This window comes from Panthera leo, chromosome F3 (genome assembly GCF_018350215.1).
Source record: "Panthera leo isolate Ple1 chromosome F3, P.leo_Ple1_pat1.1, whole genome shotgun sequence".
Lineage (NCBI taxonomy): Eukaryota > Metazoa > Chordata > Mammalia > Carnivora > Felidae > Panthera > Panthera leo.
In genome coordinates, this window is record NC_056696.1 from 55,889,943 (window position 1) to 55,908,364 (window position 18,422).

Consider the following 18,422-nt stretch of genomic DNA (forward strand, 5'->3'; position numbering starts at 1 on the left):
CTGCGCCCTGAGCCCGGGGAGCGAGCCTGCTGCCTCCCGGCTGGGCGTAGATGGGCCACTGTCTGTTCTCCCCACACCACGCATCCAAAAGCTTTTATGAGGTAAGGGTAGGTTCACAGACGAGGCCCGAGCAATTTGCTGTGCCTTTTTTTTTTTTTTTCCCAATTGTAGAAACATATGCCAAGTCATTCAAGTTCCTCCGTCGGGCAGGGGGCTGGTGACCCATAGCAGATGACAGCAGGGGACAGCTGCAGGCGGCCCTTGGAAGCGGTAGTCAGTTCTTTGGTCAACAATCTTTACCGAATGATCTCGTGCTCTCATGCGCTGGAGCAGGGGGTGTGGGGGAGGCTGCTGCTTCCTCCTGGCCTGGTCCCTTCACTGTGGTGACAAGAGCAAAGCAGAGCCATTGGTGGGGGCTGCTGAGCCGTCATGTCACCTGGTGCGTTAACTCCTTCTCCTTCTCAATCAAGCACCAAAAAAAACAAAACAAAACAAAACAAAACAAAAAACACTCAGATTGGTATTACCAGGGAGTTGGAACACAAATAACTGGTTTTAATAGCCAGAGGAGAGGAAGGCTGTTTGCCAACGTATAGGGAGCAGAGAACAGCTGCACTTAACTAATCAAGCTACCCCTGTAAATATTTGCAAACGCCCCTTCAAAGCTCAAAAGCCTAGGACAGGATCATTGGACGATTTGCTTAGAAGAAGAAGAAACAAAATTGACCTCATGGTCCAAAGCAGCCATAAAAAGAAAGAGTGAGTTTGGGCAGAAGACCAGAAAGGGAAGAAAGTGGTTCAAAGTTTAATAAACACAAAAGAGAATAAAAATAAATCTCAAGAGCACTTATTTACAAACTTGATGGAAGGATAAGATTGGGGCGGGTGGGTGTGAAAGATGGGCGGTTGGGGAAGGAGAGCTGGCCTGTGGGGTTCCACTGAGTGGGGGCGGGGGGGGGGGGGAGAACACCCAGGACGTTTATTCTTCCTAATGACAGGAAATGCGCTGAATTAGTTTTGCTCTTTCAGGATGCTCTTTCAAAGCATGTTTGAAGCTTCTGCTGTCTAACGGGAAGGCAGAATGCAGCCACTAGGCCTGTGGAAGGTTCTGGCCAAACTAGAGGGTGTAGAAAGCCAGAGAGCCTGGCTCCAGCCTCGCCCCAGCTTCTCTGCCTGGGCATCTGGCCGGTTTTCAGCTGAGCTGGTCAGGCCAGTACCAGCTTGTCCAGTCACCTGGGGTGGGCATGCTCCAGAGGAGAGAAAGATCGATTTCTTCCCAGCAGCTACCTTTTCAAATTGCAGTGCTAGGGGGCTCCAAAATCCTGGCTGCCTGGACGAATGTTTGTCTGCCTGAAAACCATCCACCAGCTAACTCACGGTAGTGATGCAGCGGGCCATCACTGTGTCTGCATGAATACTTCCTTTTCTCTGACACCGGGATGCTTTAGATTTTTGGGGTTTTTATTTTGTTTGTTTGTTTGTTTCTGAGGCTCCTGGCTCACGAGCTACAAAGCTTCAATTCACATAGGCGTGTGTGAAGCAGTCATCGGGCAGAACGTGGCTTGGAGTCCACTGCCTCCCCATGAACAGCTTTCTGAGAGTCACAGGACGTGGGGAAGGGCACGGGGGAAAGCCCCCTTGAGGGAAAAAAGTGCTGGGCTCTTAAGATCAGCAAATGTCGGTGTGTTCCTAGCATTTTTTTTTTTCCCAGTGTAATCGTCAGGGCACGGATTTCCCAAGAAATCATGAAAGGTATTTATTTCTATTTTAAGATTGGCAAGACGGCTCATTTATTTAATAAGAAGTTAGTCTTGCCAGTAGCCAGATGCCTGAGTCTTTCAAGACTCCCATTGATGACCAACTATACAAACAGTGGGTAGTTGGTGAATTCCATGTATGCAGGGCCCTGCCCTAGGTATGTGGAATAGGGAAGACCTGACAAATATGGTCTCTGCCCTCAAGATTCTTAAAATTTCCTGGGGGGAAGCAAAATAAACAAACATAACACAGAAGTAATAAAAACACTTGTAAAAAGCCATAAACAACTGTGAATTATTATGCTGTAATGAAGCTACATAGTTGAGAAGTAGGGTAGAAAGTAATGGAGCTACAAGATTTGGACGGAGCATTCCGGAATAATGAGAGAACGTTTGCAGAAGGTTATGGAAGAGGATCGTAGAGACATCTGTAACACGTGGGCTGCCCAGTGTACGTGCTCAATAAATGGGTGCTGGGTGTGAAACACGTGGAGAGAATTAGGACCTCTGTTGGGTTTGTTGGTGCGGCCAAGTGGCACATTCAAAGGCAACGGCAGATTACTCCAAAACAGTAGTGAAAACTCTAGCAACCCATGAACTTGAAATTGTTGTGTGCCATCAGCATCTTTGTGGTTTCCATAGCTCAGAAGAGAACGAAGTGGGGCCGATTCTTTCTCTTCATTAGCCGGGATTCCCTCCCACCAATGGACGTTATGTTAAGTGAAGAATTTTAAGATTGGACCTGATACAGCCAATTTGGGGGTTTAGTTTTTGTGAATTCAGTTTTTCTCACCCTGACTTAACTAGAGGGTGCGTTTGGTCATATGTGTGGGAAAAACCAAAATATTGAAGACAGAAAAGAGGCAATACATGAACCTGGATAGAGTAGAGTATTTGGATGCCAAAACTTCAAGAAAAAAAAAATACATGGGCAAACTGCTGGCCATTAGGAGCTATTTTCTTGGCACATCTGATTACAGTGTATGCAAGCCCAACAGCTCTCTCCAGGCATCAACTGTCAAGATCTTGATCCAGTTCAGAACCATCTAGGATTTTCCACTGTGCTGTCAACTTTCAAAGGATAGGGTTAACTGCATGCCCTCAAATGGAGTTGGAAGTGGTTTGTTAATCTCTATTAATCTTCTGCCCCTGTAACCAGATGCACATGTTTATTTTATTTTTTTTCTGGTTAAATTGTTAACGGTATTAAATTGGCCATTGGAAACTAAATGGTTCTTGTAGATACATCCCTTATGTTTTCTTGAGACTATCTCAGGCTGCACAGTCTTTTTGAGAGAACAATGGATTTTCTCATTTTCAATGATCGCCCTAACTTTTTACAGATGCCATCCCGCCCACTTTCTACAGACCTTACTTCAGAATTGTCCGATTTGACGTCTCAGCGATGGAGAAGAATGCATCCAATTTGGTGAAAGCGGAGTTCAGAGTCTTTCGTTTACAGAACCCGAAGGCCAGAGTGCCCGAACAAAGGATCGAACTGTATCAGGTAACTTTTGTGGGGGTTGTTTTGGTGGAAAATCAGTTTGAAGTCTTGGTCATAGATTTTCTGAGCTGATATCAACCACTCTGTACATGCACAATCCTGACAGAGGCTCTCATTTGCTATTACTCTGCCAGTGGCAGCTCATTCCACAGTCAGTCTGGAAGGAAGACCTTTTGGAAGGAAGTGATGGAGGTCTGAGCACACTTCTTCAATGGCACAAATGGCTGGAGTACCCACCCTTGGGAGGGATGGCGTCCAGAAGTCCACCCCTCAATCTGGAAAGTCAGACAATGTAGATTCCACCCCAAGGGAAGAAGTTAGCTGGCATTCCTTTTCTTTTTTCCTTCCTTCCTTTCTTCCTTCCTTCTTTCCTTCTTTCCTTCCTTTCTTTCTTTCTTTCTTTCTTTCTTTCTTTCTTTCTCTTTCTTTCTTCCTTTCTTTCTTTCTCTCATGTTTGTTTATTTATTTATTTTGAGAGGGAGAGAGAGAGAGCACGAGAGGGGGAAGGGCAGAGAGAGAACCCCAAGCAGGCTCTGTGCTGTCAGTGCAGAGTCTGATGTGGGCTGGAGCTTATCAACCCTGAGATCATGACCTGAGAGGAAACCAAGAGTTGGATGCTCAACCCATGGAGCCACCCAGGTGCCCCCTTCTTTTTCTCATCCCATGGATATCGTTTTCTCCTTTTTTTTCCTTTTCCCTCCTTCCTATTATCGTCTCTCTTCCTGTAGTTTTTCACTTCCTTTTCTTCCTCTCTTTGCTGTCTCCTGCCTCTTCACTAACCTCATTCTGTCTCCTTTCCTTTTCTGATTCTACCCACTCTCTCCAGTGCATCCCTGTCCCCATTCTCTGTCTACCCCTCACCTGCATTATTTCAGGCCACTCTGACATCTCTCATTCCCTTAAGTACAGTTGCTGGACAGCTGTGTTAAAAGATGTTGACGATGATGATGATGATGATGATGATGGAGAAGTGCCAAGTCACTGACATTTCAGGTTCCTAAAAGCTTCCCAAGGGGATTGCAGGGCACTAGATCAGCATTATCTAGAAGCTGTGAGGGAAGCAGCATCTCAGGCCCCATCCCGGACTCACCAAACCAGAATGCACAAAATGTGGAGCAGAACCTACGTGTTTCACAAGGCCTTTGGGTGATCCGTACATATTAAAGCACTGGTCTAAAAGCCCGGAGTCTGGGGATGGAGGCAGACCGGTGCCTGGGGAACTTACGTGTGTCATTGTGTCGTATGAACAGTGTGTGTAGAGAGCAGAGTTGGAGAGATTTCACCAGGGAGTGGACTCTAGAGCAGGGGGCCTTGAGAAGTATCTGTTGAAACAGGATGAGGGACGATCATTCTTGACAGAGGACTGACCTGTGCAAAAACAGTCTTGAAGGGGCCTGTTGAGGGAACCGCATAGATGGTGCTCAGGAGAGGTGAGGAGAGACTCGAGGGAGGGGAAGCCAAAAAGTGTTCAGAACTGATAGGAGAACCATGACACTAAGGAGGAGGCCTGTACGACTCCATGGCTAATGAGAGGGCTTACTTGAGGAAAAGAAAGGAATCGCATCTGTATGCAGAAACCTCTAGTTGTTCTGGATTCTAAGCATTTGGAAACTTCAGTATTTGGATGAGAATCTTCTTTGTGTTTATTATGAAAATGGGGAATTACCATAGTAATAAATGTTGTGTATGAGATTGCAGAGAATATGGTTTTGTTAATTGTATTTATTTATTTTGAGAGAGAGAATGAGAGAGCACGTGAGTAGAGGATGGGCAGAGAGAGAGAGAGAGAGAGAGAGAGAGAGAATCCCAAACAAGCTCCACACCATGCGGGGCTCAAACCCATGAACTGTGAGATCGTGACCTGAGCAGAAACCAAGAGTTAGATGCTTAACCGACTGAGCCACCCAGGCGTCCCACAGACAGTAAGTTTTAAAGTTTTGGAAAGAGTCTTCAAGTACTAGTTTACATGTGTGTTCATGAAAAATAATTCTTACTTCTTAAAATGAATCTGCAAGGACCTAGTTTTTGGAGAGCTTCAAATCTTAATGCATGTTCTGAGAGCACCGTGAGGGCAGCCATTGCTTCCTGTCCCCTAGAATAGTGTCAGAGTCAGCTTCCTGGGTCCTGGAGCTCAACATGTTACAAGTATTGCCTCCATTAATACTCACAGCTATACTGTGAAGCTGGCATGATGAGGTGTTCTTTTCTTTTCCAGAAACTATTGAAATATAATTGCAATATAACATTAAATTAGCTTAAGGTGAACAACATAATGATTTGATGGACGTACATACTGCAAAGTGTTTCCCACCGTAAGTTGAGTTAACATCCATCATCTCACAAAGTTACACATTTTCCCCCCTGTGGTGAGCGCTTTTCAGATGTACTCTCTTACCAACTTTCAAATATACGACACGGTATTGTTAGCTATAGTCACCATGCTGTACATTAACCCCCCAGGACTTAATCTATCTTATCACGAGAAGTTGGTGCCTTTTGACCCCACATTCACCCATTTAAGGTATTCTTTCTATTACTGTGCCCTTTCTCCTTTCCACAGGGAAAGACACTGAGTCACAGAGAAAGTAAGTCACTTGGCCAGGATCACACAGCCAGAAAGTGGCAGGGTGGCAATACCAATCCAGCTGTGACTCCCAGATGCTCACTTGTCACCACACACTGTGCTTTCTCTCCGTCTGTGCCTCGGTATCAGCTCGAATAGAAGAACAATAAGAGAAAGTAGGCCAGCTAGAAGGTGGATTGATGTTTGGAAAGAAAGCAAAGACTGGTTCTCTGAAAAAGAAGTTAGATCAAGGATAGCCAGGTAGATTGCAAGGTGATTCCAAACAACAAAAACACGAATATGATTCCTTGTTCTCTTTTTTCTTCTTTTTCAATTAAGTCGCTCACACATGTCTCTCGGTAGGGACAATAGCATCATGGATTGTTCTCCCAGGCCCTGTTTCAATTGCCTGCCTTCAGTAAGCTGAAGGCAAGATCTCTTACATTTTGTTGCCTGTAACATAAGCTGTCATTCTTTGGCCCTTGGCCCGGTGCTCTGAGGTGTGGCCTCTGAGAGTGGAATTACTGATCACTTGCCTTACTCACAGAGGCCATCTCACCTCCAGGAAGGGATGTGTCCCTTGAGGCTGGTAATTTAGAGGTCTTTAGTGATTTCTTAGAGGATGTGTACCTTCTTAGAGTTACTGCAGCACCTGCTGCCCCCATCCCATGGACCATAAGATCCACAGATTGGAGTCCTCAGGTGGAAAAGGTACAGCCAAAGATTGAAGCGTGTTTTATGAAGAGGGGGAGTGTGGGCGGGTTCACTGTCACTGAACACAGGAACCTGGAAGGAGATAATTTTAGGGGAAAAGTGAAGAAGAAAACAACTCCTTATCTATCTGGAATTCAGCGGGGCAGCAATCTAACCTCCTGAAACACAGCCAAGGTCTAGGAAGTAAGTCAGAGATTCCTGAACACCCTAACAGAAGACACAAAATACATAGACAGCTGAGTTACCAGAAAGGCAGTCTTTGGCCCTTTATTCACTTGTGACCAGATTGGTTATCTCTAGAACCACAGGAAATTAGAAGCACTGAATTAGAAGGGGAGGGCTGGAGGGAGATACTCTGACGGGAGCATATGATGCTTTAGACTCGAGATTTTTGCCCATGCACCTTGGTGATGCTAGCCCAGAAAGTCAGGTCACAGAATGAATGCAATGCTTGTTGCAGACACTTTCTCTAAATCTTACCCTGTTTAGAACTCACCCAGCCGGTCCTTATACCTGTGGCATCCCCCCTGGCCTTCTGATGTCTACTGTGGTGTCTTTATCTGGAGTCCCATTATTGGCTTGTTCTCCGACTTTCCACTTGCCTTTAGCAGCCATTTGGAGGCCTTTGCAGCCTTCGGGAGTAAACTCCCTTTTCCAGCCCCAGTATGGAAATCGGTGCTTATGATAAGAGCCTTGAATTATGAAGGTGAGGCTAAATTATATTCAGGAAACTAAATACATGCAGTAAAATTTCAGAGAGTTTAATGTCCAGAATTTTTGACATGTTATTTTGAGGGAAAAAAGGCTTGGTGCTTACATGGGAAGATATTTAGCTATTTGGAAAGCTCAACTCTTCAGAAGAACAAAGTCTCTAAAGTTTCTAGATGCCCTTTGATTACCGTATTAATTGACACATAATTGACATTCTGCTCCCTAGATGAAGAAGGGTGGGGTGACTGAATAAGTTCTCAGGCTGTTCAGATGGCTGAATGGATAATGTATTAGGATTCCTTAGGGCATTGGTTTTGTGCAGGGGGAGAATGTGTGTGTCTATGTGTGTGCACATGCAAGTTCATGTGTGTGCACAGGCACTCCCCCAACTATGAAAGTCCTACAGCGGGGAGCTTTTGCAAGGACTCCCACAGTCCTTTTCTGGAGATTCTGATTCTCCTTGGAGAAAAAAAAAAAAAAAAAAAAGAACTGCTTCTGGACAGATGTGGTTTGAAAAGGCTCTCATAGTTATTTGGATATGATCATTCTCCACTGGGAATCACAGATTTCAGGAAGGGTTTTGGGGTCATTCTGTATCATAAAATGTGTATAGGTATTCTCTCTAGAGTCGGAATACTAGGCTAGAAGGGCCTAAGATAGCATTTCTGTGAGTTCAGAGCTTGACTTGTCCAGGGCTGTGCATCTGTTGATTCTCCTTGCCTGGGAGGGTGAGGACACCCGAGCTTCCGTGGAAGTCATATTTAGCTTGGCAAAGGATCTCGGAGTTGTCACTGCTCTCCTGTCTCTACAGAACAGTCTGCCAGAACTTTGATGAATGGTGGTAAAATAAAGCCTTACTGTCCTCCTGCTCTCTCTGACTTCTGTTGACAGACTCTAAATAGCATATACTGTTGTGATCACTGTATGACTTCAAATATACACCAATATTAGAGGGAATAAAAAGATAAAGCCCTTTGATAGATGAAGAAAAAGAAAAGGAAAAAAAAAAAGGATAAAAACTGAACTTTTTCCAAATGGGAATGACCCTTACCATGTTTTTAAAGCTTTATGCCAAAGGCAGCCTTTATTGGAATATGATCAGATAAAGCCCCAGTGCTCTGGGAGTCCCTTCGAACCTACAATATTTAGAATAGCTCTCAGCTCATTTGGAAATTTGAACACATCTTTCTTTGATTAGCTTGCTCCTATATTTATGATTAAAATCTTGCCCAGAGTTATGAGAGAGAGAAAAGAGAGGAGAGAAATATTCTTCACATTGAGTATCACCAACATGAGCCAGGGCACCCGCCATCTTGGACTGGGGTAAAGCCCCAATTTTACAAGTGAAGAAATGAGTCCCTGAGAAATTTATAACTTATTGAAGGGCATTCATGACTTCATGGCCCCATGGGACCACCAACCAATACTTAAGATAGCTATACTGACTTCAGAGGACCTTGGAGCCTTCAGATATTTCTAGCTTGCTCTCACTGACTCACACCCTTTTCACACTAACTACTCATTTCAAACTTGACCACCTCTGGGATAATAAGATTTGTACCTTTGTGACTGTTTTGGCAATCCATTCGCTGAATAATAAGCTACCCCAAAATTTCATGGCCTCAAACAACAATTGGTTATTTGACACTATGTCTCAAAAGTACAGTCTTCCCACTAATAGAGATAGACCCAAGGTGCTCTTAAAACAAAAGCTGGAAGATCCAGAGAAATACCTCAGGACTCATTCCTTCCAAAAAGGGTGCTGTGAGAATTTGCGGGGGGGCAGCTTGATGTCTTGGGTGGTCTCCTTGGGTGGAGCCATCTATCGAAATCAAGAGATTCCTTTGAGCCCAACAATATTTATAGTAGGGAAATCTGAATAAACTGGATTGAGATCGGAGCAGGTTTGGGTAGTTGATATGCACAGCATTTTCTTTTATTCGTGTTGGAACCCCTTTTATGGTGTTTCAATGTGCGCACTAACATCGTGGGATTGGATGACCACATCTGTGCTGTCTGTTCACCCTTTGTGAGGCAACACGGTGGAGTGTCCAGTGGCATGAACATTGTGACCCAAGTTTGTGTAATAATCCTGGTTTGCTTGGTATTTATTGTAAGAGTGAAATGAAGCAACGTTTCTAACTGCCAGATGGAGAGTGGGCACGCGACATCTATTAGTTCGCTCCCTTCCATGTCCTCTCTTAGATTTTGGCTTCAAAGTCTTTGATTCCTCTAAGCAGAAGAGCCGTCTACAGAATTATCAGCCAAAGACAGTTTCCAGATTATTTTTCAGACTAATTTGTTAGCTTCTGACCACTGACAAAATCACGCAGAGTAATTCTTTGGGAGACAGTGTGATGTACTAAGCTCATACCTCATAGCATCGGGAGAAAAATGTCACCTTTTCACATGGCCACCAGGTATGAGGCCACCAGGATTGGTGCCAGGTAGCTTGGTAGAACACAATCTGCTGATGGGTCCCTGTTAGTCAGTAGAAGATAAACGTGCTGAGATGAAATGAGCTCAATGGATTTCAGAGGAACCTTAGAGTTCCTGTCCGTGACCTTAGAAGAAGCAATGACACTCTTTCGTAGGGAGGTAGAACACCCAGCTTCGGTCACCTTCATCCTGACAAGAGGAAATCCCCCCCCTTTACAAAATACTCTGTTAGAACTTTGACAAAGAAGAATACAGTAAAATCCGTCCTCCTGCTTTCTCTGACCTTCTTCTTTAATACTTGGATTTTATTTTTATTTTTAAGAAACATTTATTTTGAGAGGGAGGAAGGGGCAGAGAAAGAAGAGAGAGAATCCCAAGCAAGCACTGGGTGTCAGTGCAGAGCCCGACACAGGGCCTGACACGGGGCTCAAACCCACGAACCGTGAGATCGTAACCTAGGCGGAGATCAAGGGGAAGATGTTTAACCGACTGGGCCATGCAGGCGCTATGATATTTGGATTTTAATGCGTGGTTGAGTTTGAATTTAGACAGTAACCAATTTGTCAAAGGTGATGAAATCACATTTTAGGAGATCACTTGCAAGGATATATAAAACAGTGGCTGAATCCTAAGTCATGTGTATCTGTTTACTTTTGGCTTTAAGCTATTCAGGAAATATTAAATGATTTTTCATATTTGGGGGTGAAAGGATGAATTGATGTTTGTGAAGTGAAATAAGTAAGCAAAAATTTCAGTAGGGAGGAGTGAATCACCAGCCACTTTTAATAAACATTTGATACATATAAAATCTCTGCCAAAGATTTTAAATTATGCCTACCCCTGGGGCGCCTGGGTGGCTCAGTCGGTTAAGCATCCGACTTCAACTCAGGTCACGATCTCGCGGTCCGTGAGTTCGAGCCCCGCGTCGGGCTCTGGGCTGATGGCTCAGAGCCTGGGGCCTGCTTCTGATTCTGTGTCTCCCTCTCTATCTGCCCCTCCCCCATTCATGCTCTGTCTCTCTCTGTCTCAAAAATAAAAAAAACGTTAAAAAAATTTTTTTTTTTTAAATTATGCCTACCCCTGAGGCTTTACAATGCAAATTCAAGGTTGATGGTCAAGGCCTGCTTTTTAAGGGACTCTAATGCTTCAGAATGAAGGGTGAGGTTCCTATCATTGTGGGGAGCATAGCACTAATGGGGTGAATAAAAATCCCCCCCTTTTCCTACCCCCAAACACATGCATGTGCGTGGGCACACACACACAGAGGTCGGTTTTCATTTCTCATGTAGCCCAAGGGTAAGTAAAATAAAAAGAGGTCAGCCAAAAAAACTCACTGTTCAATTAGACTTGCAAAAAGTGCTACCAAAAAAAAAAGAAAAAAAGTTGTACTTTGCTCCTGTTGTACAGAATTTTACAGCATATGGTCCCCTTAATGCTGATCCTAACTTTGGTGCCACATTGGAGACACATACAGTAAAGTAACCCACTTAAAAAAGCCATGAGGTATGTATAATCAATACTTTGTTTGCACAAGGCTGTTAATATCTCAGGTTTTTTCAGACTGATCGAATGACATGCTTGCCTCGTCAGAAAATCGGATCGTTATCATTTACATTGTTATGAAATTACCAAATGTCTGTTAACCTTGTGAGCAGACAGGACCCCAAAAGTGATGTGAATAGTAGTCGTTCCCCACTGTATTCAAAGAAATGTTGATAACCATGCAATAGTAATTAATAATTCCATGTTTGCTTTGTGTAATAGAACTCGGTAACAGTAATGATAATCATCACTAACACAGGCTTACTGTATGCTAGGCACTTTTTTAAGTGCTTTAAATAGAGTCGTTTAATCCTTATATAACTCTATGAGGTGGGTTCTTATCTTTGCCTTATAAATGAGGAAACTGAGGCACAGAGAAGTTAAATAACTTGCCCAGGCCATGCAGAGACCGTGTTTGAACCCAGGCAGGCTGGCCCCAGAGGCCATGCTCTGGACCACTTTACCATACAAGTAGGAACACTGAGGGCTCTGGACTTGGGCCAGTGTGGGTTCACGTCAATGAGACGATTTCCCCATCAGGAAAATGTGGGTAAAAACACCTACTTGGCCGGGACTTTGGAAAGCAAAAAGAGAATGCATGGAAACCCCTAGCACAAGGCAGGTCTACTCCGTGGCTGCTATCATTATTATTCCTATCGTTTCCAAAGCACTGAGTTTGAAATTTTACAAGAAACAGTCTCTTAAATGTATGATCTGCTCAGAATCTCTTAAAAATGGAAACTCAGCCCGGCCTCTACTGCTGCAGGGTCAGGTTCTCAATGGCTGTCCCAGGAGTTTGCTTCAGAGCCTCCTGAAATACTATTTCCAACTCGTTCTGCTCATGGAGGTCTCATTCAGTTCCCCGATGCGCAGCTCCACACGGGAGAGAAGAGAGTCTTTGCAGCCGGTGGGCCCCGGGTTCATCTTCCACCTCTGGTTATTAGCTTTTTGCTCTTACCAATTACTCGTGTTTCTGAGCCTGTTTTCCATCATAAAATGAAGATACTGGTGCTTGTCTAATGAGTTACCATGAGGAGGATCCATGGAAAGTGCCCGGCACGTTGGATGTGTGAGGGACGCGTTACTGCGTGTCATCCAGAACATGGGTTGTATTTCCCCTAGAGATGGCTTGTGATTTTGTCAGTCATCTCTGGTTGGACGAGGTCTCCCCTGACCTATTTCCTGTTATCACTGGGGCAGTGCAGGGTTGTGGGGAGAAGGCATGGTTGCAGTGCCCTGCGTGTTTGCTGTATCGAAGCTCTAAGGGCACCAATGGCGGGCTGGGGCCATGATGTGTCTTGCTTTTCTTCTGAAGAAAGCTTTTTCGAAGAATGATTATGGAGTGGCTGACCCCGGGGCGGGCGTCTTTATTACCTCTTCCTGCTTCACCGCCATACGAACAGGCATGATATATACTTCCTGGATTGATTTTAATAAGGCTCCAGTTTTTAAAAATATTGTTAATGTATGCCAACTTTTCTACAACCTCCACTGGAGTGAAGACTGTCCCAAAGGAGGACAGATGTTTATTTCTTGATAGCAAGTTTTCAGAATTGGTTTTGGAACTGCTGTTCTAGGGCTGTGCTCAGAGCCTACAGCTACATAACTGGGAATTCCTTCAATGGAAACAAATCCAAACTTCCGAGAAAGGTAGTGTTAATTTTTGAAAACTGCCAAAGTTCTGCTGAAGAGGAGGAGAGAAAGCAATGAATTTTCCTACATGATAACACTTTTCAAAAGGTAGATCTGAAATCCAGCTGCTTCTCAGACCATGCCTGCTGCTACTTAGCCTGTCTAAGCAGTTTTCGTCTCTTAACTTCTATAATGGCCTTCTGGCTGGTCTGGCCGTTCCCCACTCCCCACGACTCCCACCCCCGGCCCCCTTAGAGCTTGTGTTTAGCACAGCAGTTATGAGTGATTCCTGTTAGGATGTTGGTCAGATCTAAATCCTGTGTTCAAAGTCCTGCAATGGCTTCTCACCTCACTTGGCCTAGGAGCCAAAGTCCTTTCTGTGTCTGGACCTGTCCCAGCCTGACTTCCCTCACTCAGGCGCCGCCCCCATACTGGCCTCCTTGCTGTGCCTCAAACACCTGAGCCACTCCCTCCTAAAGCCTATGGCCGCTGTGCTCTCCTCCCACACGCTTCTTCCTGCTCTCTTATTCACTTAGGTGCTTCCTTGGATGTCACCCACTTAGAGAGGCCTTCGTGGTCACCCGAGCATCTCAGGGCCCCTCTTCCCAATACTTCCTACTTCCGCCCTCCGCTGCACCCTGCTCCCTCCCTTCTCATTTAGCTGTGCTTGATCTTCTGCTCTGTCTGTATCTCGTTTCTGGTCTCATCTCCACCCTGAGGGACAAATTCCCGGAACACAGTGCCTGGTGCGTAGTGGGTGCTCAACAAACATTTTCCAATGAATTTAAGAAACATTTCAAACTAAGATTCAAGTACGAGGAAATGTTGTGAGATAAGTGTGTCGTATCCCAAGGGGACTCTTTTGAGAAACATTTTATTTGGATTTGGAAATTCTGCTACATTTGTTTCAAAGGTATCTAACTATTGATAAAGAAAGAAGCACTTATCTACTCATTTTTTGCTATATATTCAGAGCTAATGCTGGTTAAGTGGATAATAACCATGGAGGTAAAAAAAAATTACGTAAGAGATTAATTAGACTGATATTCTTAGGCAACCCATAAACTCTCCCTGTTTGCAGAAAAACCAGGCTCATTACTTTATTTTTTTGACTCATTGCTCTATAATCACACCCCCTAAATTAAAGTTCTCAGCTGAATATAAGAAGGGACTTAAATTATAATGTAGGCCAGATGTGTTATTGGTAGCCGGGAAGTAGGAAAGGGTGTTGGAAGTGTGGTTTTCAAGTATGTGTATGTTGGTGTTAAGTCAGAGTGGAATTGGAAAGGGAGATCAGTCAAGAAAATCAGAAGATGTGGCCCCAGAGAGCTTGCAGTCTTCTCGGGGACACTCCTTCCCCTCACAGCAGGAAACAACTGGAATTATCAAACTCCATAGCACTAGGCTGTGTGGTCCAGCCACAAGGGCTGACATGACTTCATGTCTTGACATAGTTTCCTTTCAGATGCTTTCACTGAAGGTTGTCCTGCACATGTCTCTTTCCTTGCCTATACTGATGTGACTTGTGTGCCGTTGAATGTGTTTCTCTGCTGTGTGATTTATATATGACGGTCTTATGAATGCTATTGAGCTGTGACATCTGAGAGACTTTCTGTTCACACAAAGGACTCCTTCATCCCTCAGACCTGTGGAAATGAATTTACTTGTTTATGCATATGTGCAGTCAGTACAAAGGCCCATCTGTAGAGGAATTTTAAAAAGTGAAGGAAACAATAGAGAATTATAAGGTGTTTTCATCAGAGAGGAAAGGCTTTCCTGTGTGTGTGTGTGTGTGTGTGTGTGTGTGTGTGTGTGTGTAGCTTGAAGACGTATCTGGTGACCTTTCCATAAAGACCACTAATGATCTATATGTGCCACTCTTTATCATAATTGCACATGAGCATACGTAATACAGGAACTCTGCACTATAAGGAGAAAGACTTAAGGTAGTGACATAATAATGAAGATATCTGAGCTCCAGAGAGACTTTATTTTTATGTGTGTCTTTCTTTTGAAGCTGATACGTACTCCCTGGGAGTCTACTGTGCAGACTCTCGAAGCTCTTGTGAGGTATACAGCCTTAGAGGGATGCAATTTCAAAGGAGCCATGGCAACTACAAGACAGGGCCATGGCAACAGCAAGATAAGTATCGGGTCTGCTCAGCCACTCCTGAAGGATAAGCAGCAGTCAGTTTCTCAAGCACCCCCAGAGCGACCCAGCATTGTTACGGGGGGCTACGGTGCGGCAGGAACAGAGAGCTACATTTGTGTCTGCGGAAGAAAAGCCATTGCACCCACCTCTGATTCTTTTGTAAGGCCCTGCTTTCTCTTCCTTGAAGATGCTCTTTCTTGCCTTTTCTCCTTATATTCATTCTACGAAGAGATGTATTAAATAGAAGGGTAAAAATGCAGTATAAAATTGCTTACAGTGATGATTCTTTCTGTCCTTGAGATGTACATACACACACACACACACACACACACATACATACATAATCTTTGTGATGTGTGTACATAAAATTCCAAGAAGTAGTTTATTTTTTTAATGTTTTTATCTTATTTTTGAGAGAGAGAGAGAGAGAGAGAGACAGCGGGAGAGGGACCGAGAGAGACAGGGAGACAGAGGATCTGAAGAGGGCTTTGCCTTGACAGCAATGAGCCCCATGTGGGGCTTGAACTCACAGATGAAGTCGGATGCTCACCTGGCACCCCCAAATTCCAAGAAGTCGTTTCTATCACTCTCAAAGACTGATTGTCCAAGGGCTTATTTGTCACTTGATTGTGTGCGTCTTTCTAATGAGTCGATCGGAATTTACCAAGAAGGGACTGTGCAAATTCAGTGGAAAAGACTCCGCGGAATACGAGCCAGAATGTCCTTTGCTCTGAAGGACTTCATACAGCGTTTAGAACATACGCAACCCAGGATAACCTGTGAACACCTACTGTTTAAGTTATGTCCCCTCAACAAAGATATGTTGAAGTCCTAACCCCCCAGGACCCCAGAATGTGACCTCATTTGGAAATAGAGTCATTGTAGATGCAATCAGTTAAGTCAAAATGAGGCCCTACTGCAGTAGGGGGTAAACCCCTAATTCTGTGTGATCAGCGTCCTTATAAGAGATGACTGTGTAAAGACAGACACGCAGGGACAATGCCATGTGAAGACAAAGGCGGAGGTTGAAGTTAGGTAGCTTCAAAGCAATGAATGCCAACGATTGCTGGCAAGACACCAGAGGCTGGGAGAGGTAAGGAAGGCTTCCTGGAGGCTTCCCAGGAAGCATGGCCCAGTCAATATCTTGATTTCTGGCTTCTTGCTCCCAGAACCGTGGTAGAGTGAATTTCTGCTTGTTCAAGCCTCTCTGTTAAGGCAGCCCTGGCAGTCTAACATGCCTACCGAGCAAACTCTCCCTAAGTTCAAGCTTATAGTGCTTAGGATGGATGAAGGAGTCCTGCAGAGAAAGGAAAACACATTTATTTATTCTCTTTTGTAATGAGCCAGCACATCTCTGTGGCCTGGACTGCGTTCTCACAGTGCCCAGGATTCTTGCCAGCCTTTCAGATGTTAGTAGTTAACCTTTTTACCTCGTTGATAGCTATCTCCTTGCTCCAGGAAGTGCCCTGCTTCGGTGACCTCATTCTGCCCCATGAACACATCGCTTTAAATTTTTCTCGAGAGGTCTGCGTTCCCTTACTAGCATGTGGACTGTTAAGAACAGGGACCATCTTATTGTCCTGGACAGAAGGGCGATGCCTTGCTCACAGCAAGTGCTTAATATCTGTTGAACTAAACTGGAGGGAGTGAGCTCTATTAAAATAAATGGGAACAAATGAATAAATGAGGACTCGGGCACATATAAGATGGCCCAGCAATTTTTCAACAAATGGATGAATAACTAAACAAATTAACTGATTGTATTAAATATTTTAGAACATGTAGGTTGGTTTGGCTTTTGGCTTTTGTCATGTGGGCAAAAGGTTCCTCCACAGTCAATGTAAGTGGTATGTTGGAGAATCTGTTGTTCCTCCTGTGGATAAGCCAAGAAACACTTTCATCAGTGTGCTGAGTGTCTCTTTGCATGAGAGTAAATGCTGGTATTAGCAAGATTTCGACCCAGAGAGTCGAATCTCCAAAATTAAATCAGTGAACATGTATTCTTTTTTTTTTTTAATTTTTTAAATGTTTATTTTTGAGAGAGAGACAGACAGAGAGAAAGAAACATGAGTGGGGGAGAGGCAGAGAGAGAGGGAAACACAGAATCTGAAGCAGACTCCAAGCTCTGAGCTGTCAGCAGAGAGCCCGACATGAGGCTCGAACTCACGAACCGTGAAATCACGACCTGAGCTGAAGTTGGATTCTTAACCAACTGAACCACCCAGGCGCCCCAGTGAATGTTATTCTTGAAGCCTCCAGTGTCAACCAACTGGAATGCAAGGATTATGGAGATATAAATAAGTGCATGCTTCCCTCTCTCTTTTAGTAGCTTACTACCCCGTTGAAAAAAATGGATACTTACACTCATGCAGCATTACCCTCGAGGCCACTGTGGGCAAAGGGCTGACTATTCAGCACCCCCAGTAATTGCTGGGGGCCTAGGATAAGAAAACTGACTTCAGAGTGAAAGTAACCATTTCATTGAAAAGCTAGGCTGAAGAATAGGAAGGTTTTCATTATTGTTTTGTTTGTTTTGTTTTTAAGTAAAAATGGGAGGAGTGGGGAAGGTGTCCTGAGGGATACCGGTCTAAATGCAGAGTTGAGATGTGGAATATATATTTTAGGGATACTGTTTAGATTTGGTTTCTAGGGATGAGAGGTGAGTCTAGGATGACGGATTGGTGACAAGTTGTGTCTGAAATACTGACCTATGGAACCTGAAGCTTATTCATTAGATAGTAGAAGCCTCTGGAAGATTTTGACCAGATAAGGAACATAATTATCATGATAATTCCCATTTACTGAATACCAGCAATGTGATAGGTGCTTTCTCTGCTTGTGTGTTATTTAATTCTCTTAACAAACATAGAAGGTGGTGTCTTATTAACCCATTTCATAAATAAGAAAATCACAGACCCAGTAAGTGATAGTTTATGTTTGCCTGACTTCAAAGCCTATGAGACTTTTCACTGCATTAATGATTTCCAAAGGCACTTGGCAAACCCCGTGGGTTCTTCAAAGAAACTTAAGGGACCACAGGACTGGTTATTAGTTGGCAAAGATGGGCAAGACTCCTGGCCTAAATTGGGCCTCACACCTTACACGAGTGAAGTTCTCCTTTTTTTTGCTGCCACATTGCAACATAACCACAGGATGTTGATCAGAGAAACAGGGCCCACCAGGAAAGAAGGACCCAAGGACCCAGCAACAGGGTATGGTTTTGGCTCTAGGTAACTTAACATTGTTCTCATCACCTTGATGAAGTACACAGTTGCTGATGCTATGTGGCCACAAAGAATAGCATATACGTTGAGTGACAAACAAAATTCAGAGAGATCCCAAAAGGCCAGAGTCCAATAAGTTCCAAATTAACAGAGATAATGTGTAATTTGCACTTAACCAACTGCC

At 44.1% G+C, this 18,422-nt stretch overlaps 1 protein-coding gene across 3 annotated transcripts in view; it reads left to right on the top strand.

The window, feature by feature from the left end:
- The window catches only part of TGFB2 (transforming growth factor beta 2), an 81,776-nt gene that overhangs the window by 46,281 nt on the left and 17,073 nt on the right, over positions 1–18,422 (top strand). For all 3 annotated transcript variants that reach the window (XR_006198881.1, XM_042925376.1, XM_042925377.1), the window contains exon 2: positions 3,101–3,264. Coding sequence is in view for 2 of the 3 variants with exons in the window: in XM_042925376.1 (XP_042781310.1) it covers positions 3,101–3,264 (164 nt within the window). In the remaining variant the exon portion in view is untranslated. The remainder of the gene's footprint in view (positions 1–3,100; positions 3,265–18,422) is intronic.